The 16740-nt window shown below is 41.4% G+C and overlaps 1 protein-coding gene across 2 annotated transcripts in view; it reads right to left on the bottom strand.

The window, feature by feature from the left end:
* The window catches only part of kidins220a (kinase D-interacting substrate 220a), a 50489-nt gene extending 34598 nt beyond the window's left edge, over positions 1-15891 (bottom strand). For both annotated transcript variants that reach the window (XM_053434391.1, XM_053434390.1), the window contains exons 1-19: positions 15752-15891; positions 10476-10634; positions 9075-9173; positions 8293-8391; positions 6306-6404; positions 5868-5966; positions 5529-5627; positions 4219-4416; positions 4026-4124; positions 3648-3746; positions 3262-3360; positions 2992-3169; positions 2701-2865; positions 2336-2515; positions 1603-1768; positions 1263-1414; positions 779-879; positions 487-672; positions 217-357 (exon numbers count right to left, since the gene is read on the bottom strand). In XM_053434391.1, the coding sequence (XP_053290366.1) occupies positions 217-357; positions 487-672; positions 779-879; positions 1263-1414; positions 1603-1768; positions 2336-2515; positions 2701-2865; positions 2992-3169; positions 3262-3360; positions 3648-3746; positions 4026-4124; positions 4219-4416; positions 5529-5627; positions 5868-5966; positions 6306-6404; positions 8293-8391; positions 9075-9173; positions 10476-10607 (2391 nt within the window). In that variant the 5' untranslated portion in view covers positions 10608-10634; positions 15752-15891. The remainder of the gene's footprint in view (positions 1-216; positions 358-486; positions 673-778; positions 880-1262; positions 1415-1602; positions 1769-2335; positions 2516-2700; positions 2866-2991; positions 3170-3261; positions 3361-3647; positions 3747-4025; positions 4125-4218; positions 4417-5528; positions 5628-5867; positions 5967-6305; positions 6405-8292; positions 8392-9074; positions 9174-10475; positions 10635-15751) is intronic.
* Between the last annotated feature and the right edge of the window lie 849 nt (positions 15892-16740).

Raw genomic sequence — 16740 nt, forward strand, 5'->3', positions numbered from 1 at the left:
CTAAACTTGGAGGTGAGCTGAGGCAGCGAGGAGCACCAGGGGGCTGCACTGCTGCAGAGCTGTGTGGGCTCTGAGGTGAAAGACCTCGTGGCAGCTGTTTTACAACAGTGGGTTCCATGGTTTAAATTTAATTGAGAGACAGATGTTGAGCATGTTAATTCTTTCACATTAACTTGTTAACAGTCAAGAGGAAGCTGCACAAGTGAAAACACACACCGTGTCCAACATTTGCAGCACTTTGTCCTGCTCACAGGCATCCAGGCCATCGATGATGACGGCCATACGCGTCTGGTTCTGGGTGAAACCATCAATGGTCTTGGCCATTTTTGACATTAGTTCCACCTCGTTCTTCAGAACCTGGTGAAAGACGTAAAAAAAATTGGCTCATGAGATTTAAATTTAACATCATAAACAAATGTAATGTCTCCTGAGCTATGACAAATGATTTCCATTTGCCCATGTTTAGGTCCTATATAAAGTGTCTACCTTCATAAATCCTTCACTCTTGAGTTTGTGCAGGTTGTTGGCAGCGCTGTGCAGGCGTTTCCTCTGGGAGTTCAGGACGGAATCGGCCACTTGCCACCAGGTCCTGCAGTTCAGCAGTAAAGCCAGACCCACAACACTGGCCATGGCTATCAGCACTGCATTTACCGTCAAGTTATGAGGGTCCACCTGGAAAATTAAAGGATTTAGGTTAAATACTTGGGCTTCAAGTGACCTAGTGGTTAGAAGACACACTGTTTTAATGAAGGGTCCCCCGTTCACTGATATAACCAACCTTAAAGATGACCAGCAGGGCCATACCGGTGATCAGGCAGCCTATTGTCAAGCCAAACAGCACGAAGGAGGGAACGCAACAGGTTTTCTTCCACTTTTGACCTGGAGGATGAGAGGGGCAAATCAACCTTGTTTCTTTCATTTTCTACACAGAGCAGCATTAGCTTTAGCATAAAGATGAGGTTGAGAATGCAAAAAGCTATTTCTGAATCCCTGCTTTTACTGTGCTTACGAGTTTCATTATGTTTACAAGAGTCATTTTACCAACAATTTATTTGTCAACACAAACTGCACAGCAACTACTTAATACTGATAACCTGAAAACCACTGTCATATATTTCACTTTATCAGTAATCAGTATATTGGATTGACGTTATGTAATCTGATCAGATTCTTTTATTTATTTCAACACTAGACCAAAACTGTGTGTGCAGGCCCAAACTTGATCAATGACTGACATCTGAAACTAAAGAGAGAGATATCACCTTGGATCTCATCATTCTTGAAAACCCTGAAGAGTCTTGTGGCCATGAAGCCAAACTCCCTCTCACAGGCATCTGAGAGCGTGGCAACCATCTCAGCCATGGACGTCTCTCCTCCAACGCTGGATAAGCGATTATAATCTGTGAACAAGAACCTGTGTGACATTGGAGAAGGACAGAGAGGTGGGAAATTGATTATTTTTCTCAGATAAAGAACAACCTCATATTGAGTTTAATAGCTCAGTGGTAAGATTTTTTCATCTTGGACTTGGGAAACTGATGTTTTTTGTATTCCAGCAGAAAAGTAAAGTGACTCGAGTATATTTGTGTCTGTCGTTGTCACCTGACAGGCAAGGCACGTGTCGTCTGCTCAGGAAGCTCAGGCGAGTTGACAAACATCAGTTTGAGCAGCAGCTCCAGGTAGCCCACCTGGCGAGCCAGACGGGTGCTGATGAACCACGCCCAGTTCCAACTTTCCCTCTCCCGACGGCTTCCAAAGTAAACCAGCGCTGGAGATGGGAGAAGGGGTCGACAAGGGAGCAATTAGTTTTAGCTTTTTACGGAGGTGTCAATCGAATAAAATATAATTTCAATATTCTTGTGGCTAAGTTCTATTCTTAAATATGAGCGAGTTATTTTCTTTTAAAAATCAACAATATCAATTCAAAAGCTCAACACATCAAGTTTGATATTGGTTGTGTAATGGCTCCCTCTAGTGAGCAAAGCAGTTTCCGTTAAAAGGTTCAATCTGTTTAAATGGAAAAGTATCACATATCTATATTATTGTGGTTTTCCAAGCAATCTGAATATCACCTCAGCTGGAATTGCTGTAGCTCTAAATTAGTTCCTTACACTTGATGAGGACACAAAAGCACTGATTCGTGGATGAGATATATAAAGGAGATATACATGATATATGATAATGAGTGTTTGTTATATAAATAAAAAATAAAAACACCAGGCACCATATAAAATATGTTTAAAATATTGTATGTGATCCATTTGCGGCGTCCTCAAATAAAAACTACATTTTCTTAGTCATCACTACTGCAGCATCAGAGGTTCTGTCCTCTCACCAAAGAAGATGTAGAGCAGGGCGAGGAGGCTGAGGGACACAGCGATTGCCAGCTTCGAATCAACAGTGAAGCCCAGGACCACAGCTAGTGAGCCACAGAGTACTAGGGTGAGGAAGACCACCAGCCACGAAAACTGGAACAACGGCTCTATCTGCTGGCCAGCAAATGTCTTCATCTCGTCTAATGAACACAAAGGACGAGGAAAAAAGTGCCATGTCAGATGTTTCACCGAAGTAAAAGGAGACGAAAATATTGCAATGCAAGGATAATAAAAAATTCGCTACTAAAGTCTTAAATTGTAACAGAGAGATTTTAAGGAAAGAAGTGTTTACAAATTTACGCACGTTTCCTGTTTTCTCACTTACCCTCCAGTTTCTTAAGAAGGAAAGACTTGCCGCTGCCCCACTGAGCATACAATCCAACACAGATCGGCGGCTGCATGGTGGGCTCGCTCAGGATGTCTGCTAGAGCGCTGCTATACAGGTCATAACCCAACATGTCTCCTTCTGTCTCCGACGGGGAGAGGTGCTCTGAGAGAGAGAAGAAAAAATAAGAGCAAAGAGGAAGAAGAGAAAAGAAAAGGTAGAAGAGTTTAATATTTTCTTCTTTTCTGTTTGTCACACAATTCTAAATGACGAGCAGAAATAGGGTCATACTGGCTCCGAATATCTGAGTGAGGATGCTTTTCTGGTGGGTGCAGTCGATGTTGTACGGGGTCTCTCCGGCTTTGTTGGGCCGGTAAAGCAGGCGGCCGTCTTTAGGGTTCCTCAAAAGCAGCTCGGCCAATTTCCGGCTCCGACCTCGGATGGCAATGTGGAGCGGCGTGTCTGCTTTCTGTGTGAAGAGAAACAGAATGGACTGATTCCACTAAAGCTACACACGATTAAGGTTTTCTATACAAACATGAGTTGTGTCTAAATGCGTACCTTGTCGACTGCAGACACTTTGCCTCCTTTATCCAGCAGCAGCTCCACAATTTCTATGTTCCGCATCTTCGTGGCTTTGATAAGTGGGGTATCTCCCTCCTAAAACAAAAACACACACACAAAAAATGTCTCATCAAATTCATTATGAAATGTATTTATTTTTATGTTCATATGCATTGGATCTTTACATTTACAATACTAAACTACACAATTGAAAGAAATATACAACTCCCTCAATTTAACAGTTTTTAGGAGGAAAGCCTGAAGCAGGTTGTTAAGGTCATAGTCATAGTTTTCTGCTTGCATCTTTGGTCAACAGTGTTCTTTATTTGAATGCATGAGAAGAAAAGAGTAGATTCACCCTCTAACTACTGACTGTGTCTTACCTTTGTGCAGCTCTCTGTTTCAGGGTTACACTGCAGGATGTCTCTCACCATGGTCGCGTTGCCTTTCTCTACTGCCCAGTAGAGGGCAGTCTTTCCATCCTGGTGTTGAAAGGACAAGGCAAATACTAGCTTGTTTAACTTGGAAAAGGTCAACAGTGTCAGGAATGCAAATACAGAGTGTCACGTTGTGCCTATTGATATAGGAGTAATACATTTGTGGATTTCTCACCGATGGATTTCAGTTCACTTTACCAAAGAACAATAATGCATGAACAGTATTAAGTAGCAGTGTGATATTTCAAACCGAACACAAAGACGGGCTGCTGCTTGTATTTAAACATCAGTAAGGGATCAATAATAGAGGGAGAGGATTCCCACCTGGCCCCTGACGTCAATATCAGCGTATTTGTTCAGCAGAGCTCGGACTATCTCCACATGACCTCCTCGCACTGCTCCGATCAGCATCGTCTCCCCACTCTGACAGAGAGATAGAAAAGGAAAAACCGACCATTTTAGTACATCCTGCATGTTTCAAACAGCAGCAGGCTGAGCTGCAGTGAGGAGGCCTCACCCTGTCTGGGATATTGACGTAGGTGCCGGCGTCCAGCAGGTCCTGTACAATCTCAGTGTGTCCCTCCTTGGCAGCAATGGCCAGGGCTGTGTTGCCGTCCTTGTCCGTCATGTTGACATTTGGGTTCCTCTTCAGCAGCTCCTTGACAACTTCTGTGTAGCCGCCTTTCACGGCCACAATCAGAGCTGTCATTGAATTCTGTGAAATAAAAGAAAGAGCTCATTTGCACATTAGAGGATTCTCTGACATTTCTCACATGTTGTTCTCTACCAGACAGTGTGCCAAGAATTTGGTTCGTGTTTGGATGTTCAAGTGACAGATGTTCAATCATTTATATCTGATCAGGACAAACTGTATTCCGCACATGTTGTCAGTTTATCTCAGCAGCTCTGGGAGGACACGACGGGCCTAATGACAATTTATTATCGACATCTCATTTAGCGAGCCCAATAATTCATATATTTTTCCAGGCGCCAGTGTCTCTTAATCACATATGAATGAATTGCTCTGAAACATTAGCTAGCACAGTTCCATCTGATAATTGATGCTACATATCAAACCATCCCATCATTCACGTTGTGTTGGCACAGATGCGACACGACTCGAAGGAGAACAGATGTGCTGCGTCATAGGTGCAATCAATTATTTAATATCGCAGTTTACTGACACATTTGTGGCGCTTGGCAGCGTTAGGTGTTGATTGTGTGAAAACTAAACTCGCAAGAACAGACAGGGTTTTTGTGTCATGGTACCTGCGCTGACCCCAAAACAAAATTATACTTGGTCACCAGTTAATGTACCTGATCAAAACCATAAATTACCACTGTTCAGGAAACACTGACAAAAATTACAATAAGTTTAACAACCGCTTCAGCACTCGGTAGAGCGCATAACACCCGCCAAGGCCAAACATTCCTCTTAAATTAAATTGAGCTACACCAAATCTCACATATTCATAAATGGCATTCCGCTAATTATGCCTTATATTCCATGAATTATTCCTGTGTAAATCTGGGAAAATCTTACAATGTTAAAACAAGGATTCACACTGAATGGAATGGTTCCTTTCTTGGCCTATGTCCCATCCTTTCACCATGTTTCCTTGAAATACACTCTGCAGTTTTTACTCTGCTAAACTAGAATTCCAAACTAGAGTTCTACTGAATTGATGTTTGACTATTAATCCAAATTGTTTTGAGTTGAAACAGAAGTAGAAAAAGGCTTTATTAAGTCCTTCTATTATGAAACCTGGACGCTACACAGAGTAAAAATTCACAGGACAGTTAAAGAGATATTTGAAGTTGACTTACGGCTCCTTCCTGGTCCACATCAGCTCCGTTTTCCAGAAGGTGCATCACACTGTCATAATGGCCCTTCCTGGCAGCCCAAATTAAAGGAGTGGTGCCATACTGTGAGGTTAAGAAGAACAGATTATACATTATATGAGTCAGGAGATTATTCAGTCAAAAATCCAGGTAAATCATGTTTAAAGGGACATTGATAAGTAAAGGCAGAATGGGAGAAGGATTTGAGATCATGGGTTGGATGTGGGCCAAAGGATTCAAATCTTTTAAGGTCATACCACTAAGTACATCTTCTGTGTGATTGAAAAGGAAGTGAATAATGACTATCTTTCAGTATGTGGTTACCTTGTCTGAGCAGTTGACCTTGGCTCCGTGCTGCAGCAGGAGATGGACGATCTCTGCGTGGCCGCGACCAGCCGCCCAGATAATAGGGTAGACGCTGTACTATAGGGCCAGAGGACAGGGTTGGAGTCAGTCACTAATGATCAGTGTCACACTGGCACTTTTGGCCATGTGACATGATGTAAACAGCAGATGATGGGGTAAAGCATCACGCTGTGCAGGTGAGGAGGGAATTATGTTTACTGATATTTACAACTCATGTTTTTCTACATCGGGCTAACAATCATAATAAACACATGATATGAAAACATCTGACACAGACAGAGTTATAAACCATTCCTGCTTTAGAGAAGTTTGACATCTATTTTATTTTCAATGCAGAGATAAATTAAACAGATACCATTGATGTTATAGAAAAGACTGCGTGTCCAGTCTCAGTACCTGTCCAGTGATGTTGGGGTTAGCTCCTTTTTCCAAGAGCATCTGGGCCACTTCCGTGCTCCCTTTATAGCCGGCCCACATGAGAGCGGTCCAGCCCCCCTGAGAGGAAAACACACACACAGATAAGTTGAGTAGAAAAAGTATGAGGATTGGACGAGATAGAAGACTTGCTCTTGGCTCTTCATACAGTACATGTAATAGTACAGACATATACAATAACAAAAGATGTTGTTGTTTTACTATTAATTAGATAGGTAAGTGAGTTAAGTTTATCTCAAGTCACAAAGTGCTTCACGTAAATTAAATAAGAGAAGCAGTTGTAAGAGCCGGATATTAGTTTGTTTATATTCACATAATTGTCGTTTTTATTTGTGTTTGTAACATGCGCCCACCTCCCTCCTAAGGTGTTGAGGGCGTGTGTTTTGATTGTAATTTGATGACCATGTTGAGCGAAGGTAAAGGAGGGGGACAGCAGATTGCTGCACTCTCCCTGTGGTGAAATATAGGACTTTGGGAAAAAAGGGTTACAGGTCAAACCCATTCTTAAGATGTTTTAACACTAGAGTAGGGAAACCCAATGGATTCAACAACTACAATGCACACGGTGAGACAAAGGCCAGTGGAAATAAATGGAGTTTTCAGTTGTTTTCAAAATATTTTTCTAGATAATGTAGAACGTAAATCTATAAGAGGAGTGTTCCATAATGTTAGGGTCCCAACTTCAGATGCACACTCACCTCTAGTGTGAAGATCTGTGTGAGGGCAACACATTATTAGTATTACATGCTAACAACAAAGATTTGGTAAATTCAAAGTGGATTTTTGTGGTAGGAAAATGTGCTATATCCAGCTGGCGTGACACATTTTCCAGGGAGTGAACACTGCCCATACAGTGGCTTATTATAACCCCACTGGGATGACTGGCTGTGATCTGTCCCTGGAAGCTTACGCACACCCCTCACAAGACGATGACTCCGGTAATGTCCTGACTCACTAATGTCACAGAGATTCAGTGTTTAAAATCAGCTCTACATGTCATATGTCACGTCAATGTGGAGCCTTTTAGTGCCAATATAAAATTTTAATGCATCTTTTATGCTACTTGCTAATGGCTAACGCTTATTGGAAATGCTGCATGGAATACACACCGCCTCTAACAAGTGCTTTCCCAAAGATGCTTGGTGCCAGGTACTAAATATTTGTATCTCCTGTTCCCAATGCTCTGCTCATGATTACACAAATTTGCCACAACATTAGTCCTGAAGACAACTGTCTGCCCCTGACAGCTCTGTATCCAGTAACTAAATCATATCACTGCTCCACGCAGAGACCACCAGAGCTCAGTAAATGGGTTTACTACGAGAGAGAAGCCATCGCACAGAGGGTAATTTCATTTTATGTCCATTTCAAGAATAATGGATCATCCTGTCCCACCAGCACTGGGGTCATCACCCTCAGCAGAAACCATTAATGTACATAGCATCAAGGCTTCATGACTTTATTATATTTCCAAATTGTAGACACGTACATTTTAACAGTCAACTTACAGTATGAGTACGAGCAGACTGTAAATCAACCTCAGACGCTTTATGTGTAGTTCTTTACCTATGACATCTTTAACCTAAACATGAATTGTTATATAATTGTAGCACTGAGAATAGATTAATAACGCTTTAAGTTTTTTCCTTTTTCCTCCTTTAACTCTTTTTTCTACCACATATTATGACCTAATAACCCTTTTTGATTTTTCCTACTTTTTGACTCATATTGACTCTGTTAATATGATAACCATAATAGAGTATTCTAACACTTGATAATGTGACGTCAGAGTTATGTTTTATATATATATAAAACAGATAATCTGCACATTTATTATTATTATTGTTATTCTAGGAATAAAAAAACATTTGGAGAGTTACTCTAAAGTTAAAACTTAATCTTTTTTCAAGTGACATTACCCAGTTTTCTTTTTCACCCGTGTCCTTACCATGTCTCGATGTTCCAGGTTGGCATTGTTCTCCAACAGTTCCCTCACCACCTCAATGTGGCCCTCTTTAGCTGCCGAGTTCAACGCCGTCCAGCCGTCCTGCAAACACAGACAACCGTTTACCTTGGGAACTCCCATCAGATTCCACATCCAGTTGGACTGACGCTTGTCAGAACTCTACGTGGGCACATCCTGGGAACGGTTACAGCTATGTACCTACCAGCTGGTCGTACCAGGTGCTCATGGGAACACAATGTCGCATGGAGAAAGCAGAACGTCAGAGGCGAGAGCAACTACAACCTGCTGTGCTTCTCCTTCCTCCTCTGCGGTAGAGCGAGCGCAGGTTTGAGTGTGCTGTGTGTAATTGTAGGTTTCACGTACGTGAGATGTTAATGAGAGGTGTGCAAGTGGGAGAGCGTACGAATGCACGAGTGTGTGCGTTTGTGGGGGGCTGGCTTCTGGAGACACAGGGTGTTGGCCGACCAGTGGATCCTGTCATTTAGTTAAAAGAGTGAAGGTGAAATAGCGTAATAAGTTATCATTACGGCTCATGGCGGCTGGTAATAGACGAGGACTTAGCCCGAGTGTGGTGAGTTCAGCAGGATGGAAAATCACATACGCCTTCGTTGTCGAGCGGATGATGTGGTTAAGATGACCGCATTGTTTTTCACCTGTGCCTGGACTCCGATCCCCTCTGTATATCTCACCACCTGTACCTGTGTGTGTGTGTGCGCTCTTATGAGGCGGTCTGGGATGTTTTGTGTTTGCGTTTGCATGCTTACCACATCATCCAAGTTCACGTTGGCTCCTCTCTTAATGAGCTCTTGTAGTATCTCCAGATTGCCCTGCTCAGCCGTCACCATCAGGGGAGTCTGTCCATTCTGAAATACGGAGAGAGAGAGAGAGAGAAAGAACACAAACTGTGATAAGGATGTAAACAAGCTAATTAACTGCACTGTTTTCTCTGTAACTCACTGGGAAAAGAATGACAGATGGTGATGCTGTTTGAAGACTGAACTCTAATCCTATCCTGTACGACATCCACACAATCAATCCCTCGATGAGATGTGGCCTACATGTTGCTTTTCTATTAGTCGGCTTATGGGATATGTACCGCACTGTGCAACAATTTTCTAATCATCAAACATCTCAAAACTAACGCTGAGCCCGTCTCAATAATTCCAGCAAACATCCCAGCCTGACAATTCATTCCAAAAAAATAAAAACATATTTACAGGACCAATGTGTAGTACTCCAAGGTATGGAGCATCCATTAACTTGTAAAACAGTTACCTAATGTATATACATCACAATAACAGCAGCTAAAACAGATCAAATACTGTATTGTAAGAAGAGTGGGTCATTACTTATACTGGCTTCTTTCTGTAAATACCCATTTTGCTTCTTTCAGGGTACATGACCTCATGAAGTAGTGCCCATAAAAAGTACGTAGCTCCCTTTAAAGTGTCATCTTAGTTGTCGAATCATTAAATTTAGCATTAACCTAAGACATTAGCCGCACTGTAGTCAAGACATTTTGCTGACATTTGCTGTAGGAACTTCAGAATGTGAGAAGGCAAATGTGAGTCGGTCGCTCTGCACATGTGAGAAAACAGCAGGAAAATGTCTGGCATTTGAGCCGATGTGTTGATGATGTTTCTAGCGCGTAATGGACGCAAAACTGAACTCAAAATAAGACAAATGTCTCATGATGAAGAAGTGAGTGTCGTCGGGAAAGCTGGAGCTAATCCCAGCTCACATTGGCAAGGGGGGGGGGGGGGGGGGACAAGCTTGGCGGATAGCAAGTGTGTCATCGGACTGACATGTAGAGACACAACTAAATATCTACTGGCAATTTAGAGTCTGCAATCATACAAGGCTGCATGTGCGTGTTCCATGAATTATACAAGGGCTGTGGAAGGAAACCCCACACAGAAAGTCCCTAGTAGAACCGGGGCTTGAACATAGAACGTTATAGCTTTGAAACTAGATTCCTTAACACAATACCGCCAATATTCACAAACATTTTCAGTTATATCATCATTCTGTTAGAGTTTCACAATGGATATAATACTCCTTTTCCCAGAAAACACCTTTTCACGTGATCTTTAAGAGACTTTGTTTGCTGCATACTGAACAATAATGTAAACATCCAGAGTAAACCGAGGGTTGTGCTGACTTACATCGCTCCTGCTGTCCACATCTTTGAACTTGTCCAGATGTGCTTTGATGGCCGCCAGGTTCTCCTCCTCCACGTAGCTGAACAGAGTCTGGACAGCCAGGGAGGTCATCTTCAGGGAGGTGGTGGTATCCATGGCTCGCTTCTAAACGCCTGTACACCACTGTAGAGCGACAGAAAAGCAGGTTAGCATTCACAGTGAGTAACAGGACAATGACAAATATCTATGTAGCCAGCACAGCACAGGCTGGTACTGTCACACAACGGTATGACTCTACTAAGAGAAAAACAGAGAAGTTCAAATCCTGACATGGAATCATTGTGTGGTGTCTATTGGAAATGATGCTGTGGAATAAACAAGTGTCCAAACTCAAGCCACACACACAAACTAACACAGACAAACACAAAACACAGGCTGGATCTCTTTTTTTAAAAAGGAGTTACAATAGTTGACCCATTTATAATAAATTAAAACAAGAAGAGAGGGTGTCATATTTTAAAAGAGATGAGAATCACAGATAGAAATCTGCTGTATAGATGGAGACTTGCAGAATAAACAGGTCTGTGTTTGATTTATCTTTGTGTGTGTGTTCCTTATGTAGTATTTCTCTGCCATTTTGTATTTTTCTTATTTTTCAAAGTTAAAGTAAAGCCAAAGAGTGCATTTTGAACTAAGTCATATATGCTAAACACACTTCCACAAATTAAACAACCACAAAAATCCTGTTGAAGAATCCTCAACCTTTGGGATGCATGTTACTCAATTGATCAAATCTTATTGTATAGCCTATATTTACAAATCACATTTGCCTAAATCTGTGCAAGATGCATCAGGCTCTGTCCTTAACTCTCGACTAGCATGAGGGAGAACTGCCAAAACCATCTCATTCAGCAGGAGAGAAAAAAACACAGAAACTTTAGGGACAGACACAAATGAGGGATCCTGAGGCTTGCAGAAGATGCTGCGTCTAACAGAGCACATAAATAAAATGACAACCTTTCAAACATTCATGAGAAAAGACAGTGTCTAGCAGACTTACTCGTCCAGGATGTTTAAACTACGGCTATATCAGGACAATGCTCTGGATATTACACACTCATTATAAGAGCTAACAGGGGGCACTCAGTTCAGTCCAGTTTAGTTCCGTCTGCTCGCTCATGCTGAAAACATGAAGTGAAATTAGTCTGCTCAGTACAATGAAGGCAGAGCGATCACGAGGAAAACTGCAGCGACTCATCAAATACCGCCGAGGAAAAACAATAGTCAACAACTTCCCTCCTTTGAAGAACTAATGACTCGGACAATTGATGCTCTCGACTGCGCACTCCAATTAGAGAGAGAGCGACTTCGCTTCCACTCTCCTCCACTGCTTTAAATTGGACTTTGTGAAACTTGTGTTCACTAAACAAGATAAGTGCCTTTTTGAATGAGTGGAAGCACAATAGTTGCACAGCTGCACAGTATTTTAATGCAACTGCTTCAAATTGAGGGTAAAGAGCAGTAAGACACAGTTAGGTAACTACCTGCATCTGACAAATCAATGCTGACAGCCAACTTCTGGGAGATTATTTATAATTCGGCGGCCACCTTAAAGGAAGCATTTTAAACCCAGACACAGATGAGCCTGTTAGTCTCTTTACTGAATCATTTTAAACCCATTTAACGCAGGCAGTTTCTCTCTAATCACACCAAAGGTTCATCAGGCTCGATCTGGATTTTTATTTGAATCTACACCAAAATGTTGCACACTCATAAATATAAATACACGAAATAAATTTGATTGTTTCATCAAGATCCATGACTTATTCCCAGGGAGACCCGTGACAGAGCCCAATAAATATATAGCTTTATCAAAATAATAAAAAGGGTGAAAAAAAAAAATTCCTGGATTCTGTCCCCTCAATCAAATCTTTTACGTTTTAATGGGTTCTCTGTTGGCCCCTGCCTGTTCCATCCTCCAAACAAGCTTTGTGCTAATCCTTCCAGTAGTCTTTGGGTAATCCTGTTAAATAACAGACTAATGCCAATGAATACACAACCTTCTTGGCGAAGGTAATCAAATTTTTGTAGCTACTTGGCAGTAACTTCATCCCATTAACAAAATCGCATTAAAAGAATAATACAAGATCTACAAAAACTAGAATTGCACTCAATACAGCACACACCCCCGACAAGGTCCAGCTGTCCCCTCATGAAACCAGATTTAGATGCATTGGTCCGGATTTTTATTTGGATCTGTACCAAATTGGAAACACTATCACATTAATATCAGAACCCTGAACATGCATGATTTTTTCCCATCAAGATCACTGAATTATTCTCTGAGAAATCCACACAAAATATAATGGGGGCTTTCATGGCCCCACCCTTCCACCAACTTTCAATAAAATGGATTAGTAATTTTTTTTTTTTTCCTTATTCCTTCCGACAAACAAACAAAAATGAAAACATTGCCTCTTTTGCTGAGGTAAAAATCTCCCATTATTATAAGTACACTGAACAGAAATGTTGTTTGTCTTTGTATTTCAGGGATTCAGTCGATCGATGAGAAACTCATTAATGATTCATCAAGTTGGGCTCTTCCATCACGGTCAGCCTTGCTTCCTGCCACAATTACACAAAATTAATCGGCCGCATTCATCGCGAGTTGTCCTGGAAACCGGTTTCACATAAAGACTATCAAACACACTGCTCAGTATTCCACCATAATCCCCGAGGCGAGCGGCTCGGGCTCAGGTCAGAAAATGCTTAAATGTCACATGCCTGTGAGGCTGCAAGTACAAAGGCCCAAAGCAGTCAGTTCACTTCAGTCACATCCAGAGCTGCCAATCAATGACTATCTACACGTTTTTTCCTTTTTCCCCAAACCACAACCCTGTTTCTCCAGTCAGACACCACCTATAGCTCTTCCTCCATAACAGACAGTGTCACACCTTATGGGGGGGAAAATCCTTTGTTTACAGTGAAGCCTGTTGACACACCCTCCTCAGCCTCCTTGTCTCTCAGCACAATGGTTGGAAGATAACGCCACACAAGAACCAATCAGTAAACATGCATCTCTCTCTCTCGGTTGAGCTATGATCAAATGGGAGTTCACACACATCCTTTCTAAACGCAACACACACGCCCAGTAAAACCAGCAGAGAAACCCCCCCTATATAGAAGGAGCAACAAATTATTAAATACATGAAAGGGCACTTGAGATGTGGTCTCTGGAAAAACAAGGATTAAAGAAGAACCTCTTACCTCGGTGCAGGGTGAAACTTATATTTGGTCTATTTGACACCAATCTCTATCCGTCGCTTACTCACACAGTGTATCAACAAGCACTGCCAGGCTCACGCTCAGCATCCCCCCTTCACTCAAGGATGAATATTGAATGAGGGGGCTGGCCTACGCCCATCTCCTCCCAACACAATAGACACACGCACACAATCCAGCATTTCATTCATTGCATGCACTGGCTCGGCACCAGTAATACAGATAAAAAGGGGAGAGACAATTATTGTGTCGGACCTAATGTGGGTGATTTAATTTAATGAGCGACACAATAAAGTAACATTAGGGTGATATTAATGTGGAGCTATCACTGGCACAGATTAGTACCGAAGACACTTGAGTGTGTTTAAATGACTTAATTGCTCATCGGTTTAAGCCAAAAGAAAATTAAGCTGGTCCTAATTTTCTGTTATATTTCTTCAAATATCCACTACTATCTATCGGCCATCTTTACCTCCTGGGTTGGGCAGAAAAATCTTGACGAAATCAATATCACAATATCTTCATTTTAAAACACTAATATATATGTCAATTCAAATCATCACTATTATCAATAGTGAAATGTTGCGGAAAAAAATCATATATAATTTATCATCAACTGGGAAAACAGGAGAAATGTTGAATAACTCCCTATCTGGACACAAATACTCACACTTGAAAAGCCATGACTCGTCACACTTTTAATAAAGCTAATTATTTTGCTTTTAGAAAAAAACAAATCAACTTTGGAAATGGGTGCAGATAAATTTCAACTCGTTGATTAATTGACATATTGTTTCAGTTCTTACTTCAGGAGGAGGTTGTTTGTGCTTTCAGACCTTTACACTATTTCCCCAAGGAATCATTCAAGGATCCCGATGACACAAATCTGGCACATGTTCAGGGAACTGATATCAATGTTAACAAGAGAGTTGTTTCTCTCCACAGTCGCCAAAGTGCTTGCTCATTGTGGGAACTGTTTCTCGACCTTACTGTGTTAAGTGCCTTGCGATAATGTAGATTATGATTTGGCGCTTTACAAATAAATCTGAATTGAGTGACATGATGAGGCATCCCCCTTCTTTTTTCAGCATTCCCATTAAAACACTCAAATAAATATAAAATCACGGGTCACATAACTGTAAAGTAGAGAAGCACAAATAAATCATAGAGCAAACCAAAATCCCTCGTGATAGGTTGCCTGGTTTCACATCACATATGGTGTTTATGTCAAAACACAAACCACTGGATATCATCATAGAAACTCAAATACAGCACCAGTCAGCTGAACCGTTATCTGAACTTGAACACGAGCCGAAGAAGCAACACTGGATAGGATCTCTAAATTTAACCAGTCAGCTCTTCGTGTCATGTGAAACTTCTGAGAACTCCACTTCAACTAATGCTCGAAAAAACACATGAGAGAATGAAGCTTGACTTTTTAACACAAGTATACACCGTGTACATGCACGTGTCTTACATTAGTTGGGGATCTGGCTCTTACTTTGGAAAAAGTGTCACCTGAGTAAACCTGCAACTTAAAACGGCTCCCTGGTGACAGGAGCTGCTGGAGAGTAAAGGACTGACAAACACACAAACAGCCGGAGCACAGTGTCAACTAACCGGTGACAACACACACACACGGAGGATTCAGCGCGAGAGACGTGACCACAACCCACCCCTGTCCAGTGCTCGTCTTCAGGGTTGTCAATAAGTAAACATCTGGATGACGTACACGCATCGCACGGCTTCAAATGTCCCCACGCGCCCGAAGGAGAACGTGTAATAAACTTTGTTGTTTTTCTCCTTTACGGCGGACGGGGGTTTCACACGTGGCTGAAAAGCAAAGTGGCTTCCTGTGTTCGGTTCTGTCACAACAACACAACAAGCTAGCTGAGTAGGCTAGCGTTAGCTCCAGCGAGGCTAGCTCCCCAACTGGTCCTCCTTCCTCTTTTCACGTCTTAAAAGTGAAGGAAAAACCAGAAAGAACAGGCACAGTCAACAGGTTAAATGCTTCTTACCCAGACCGAGCTGCTCTGTGGTCGGTTAAACCCCCCAGTCCGGGTAATGTGGTTTAATAAACCACTTTTTCACGTCATACTGGGAATCTGTGGCTGATTTACACAGTAGCGCTGACCTACTGCTACAGTGAAGCTCCGCCCACTACTACCTCTGGTTACACACAAGCGCGCACGCACACACACACACACGCCACATATTTACCAATCAATATTTAAAGTGATTTTTCTGACTCGGTTCAGATTTAAAGAACACATGTTAGTTGTTATTTTTCAGAATAACACAAATTCCCACGTGATGTAGAAACATGAGCTCCAGCCTTAACAGCGAATCGGTGATAATAATGTATAAATACAGAATTCATATATTTAATGTTTTTGAGTATGTTTTCTTTTAATACTATAAAACATTGAGTCAATAACACCTATTTTGCTAAAGCAGTTTTTCAAAAAATGACTTATTTAAAATGTAGTAATTTTGTATTATGGTACTGCTCCATTTATAAAGTCTCAAAGGATTTGAATAGCACAACACTACTCCGTCACCGGTTACATTCATGCACATTGAAAAATATACAATGGGCCTCCGGTTGAGACTCCAGGGTCTTGTGCTGAGATGGTTTTAGTACTTTCTGCAGTGTCTTCAGGAGTCAGCCACACACACACAGGAAAGTAATTTATATTGTGTTAAAAGCTTTGGAGGAGTTAAGTATGTACTAGACCTTCTAATTTGAAATATGATAAATTAAACTGGTTTTCCTTAAATGATTAAAATATGAAAATGGGAATGCCAATGTCATTTTTCTCCCTTGTGTTTGCCGTGTTTAACTTTGAGTTTAAACAACATAGGCATTTTACTTACAGCAGGAAAGCTACAAGAACAATTTGGTATTCACTCTTAATGCAATTTAAAATTTAAGTCACAGCAATCACCCTACCAATAGTAATTTTCCATTATTGGAAAAAAATAAGACATATTTTCCAACCATCAC

Source organism: Pleuronectes platessa, chromosome 11 (assembly GCF_947347685.1).
Source record: "Pleuronectes platessa chromosome 11, fPlePla1.1, whole genome shotgun sequence".
Classification (NCBI taxonomy): Eukaryota; Metazoa; Chordata; class Actinopteri; order Pleuronectiformes; family Pleuronectidae; genus Pleuronectes; species Pleuronectes platessa.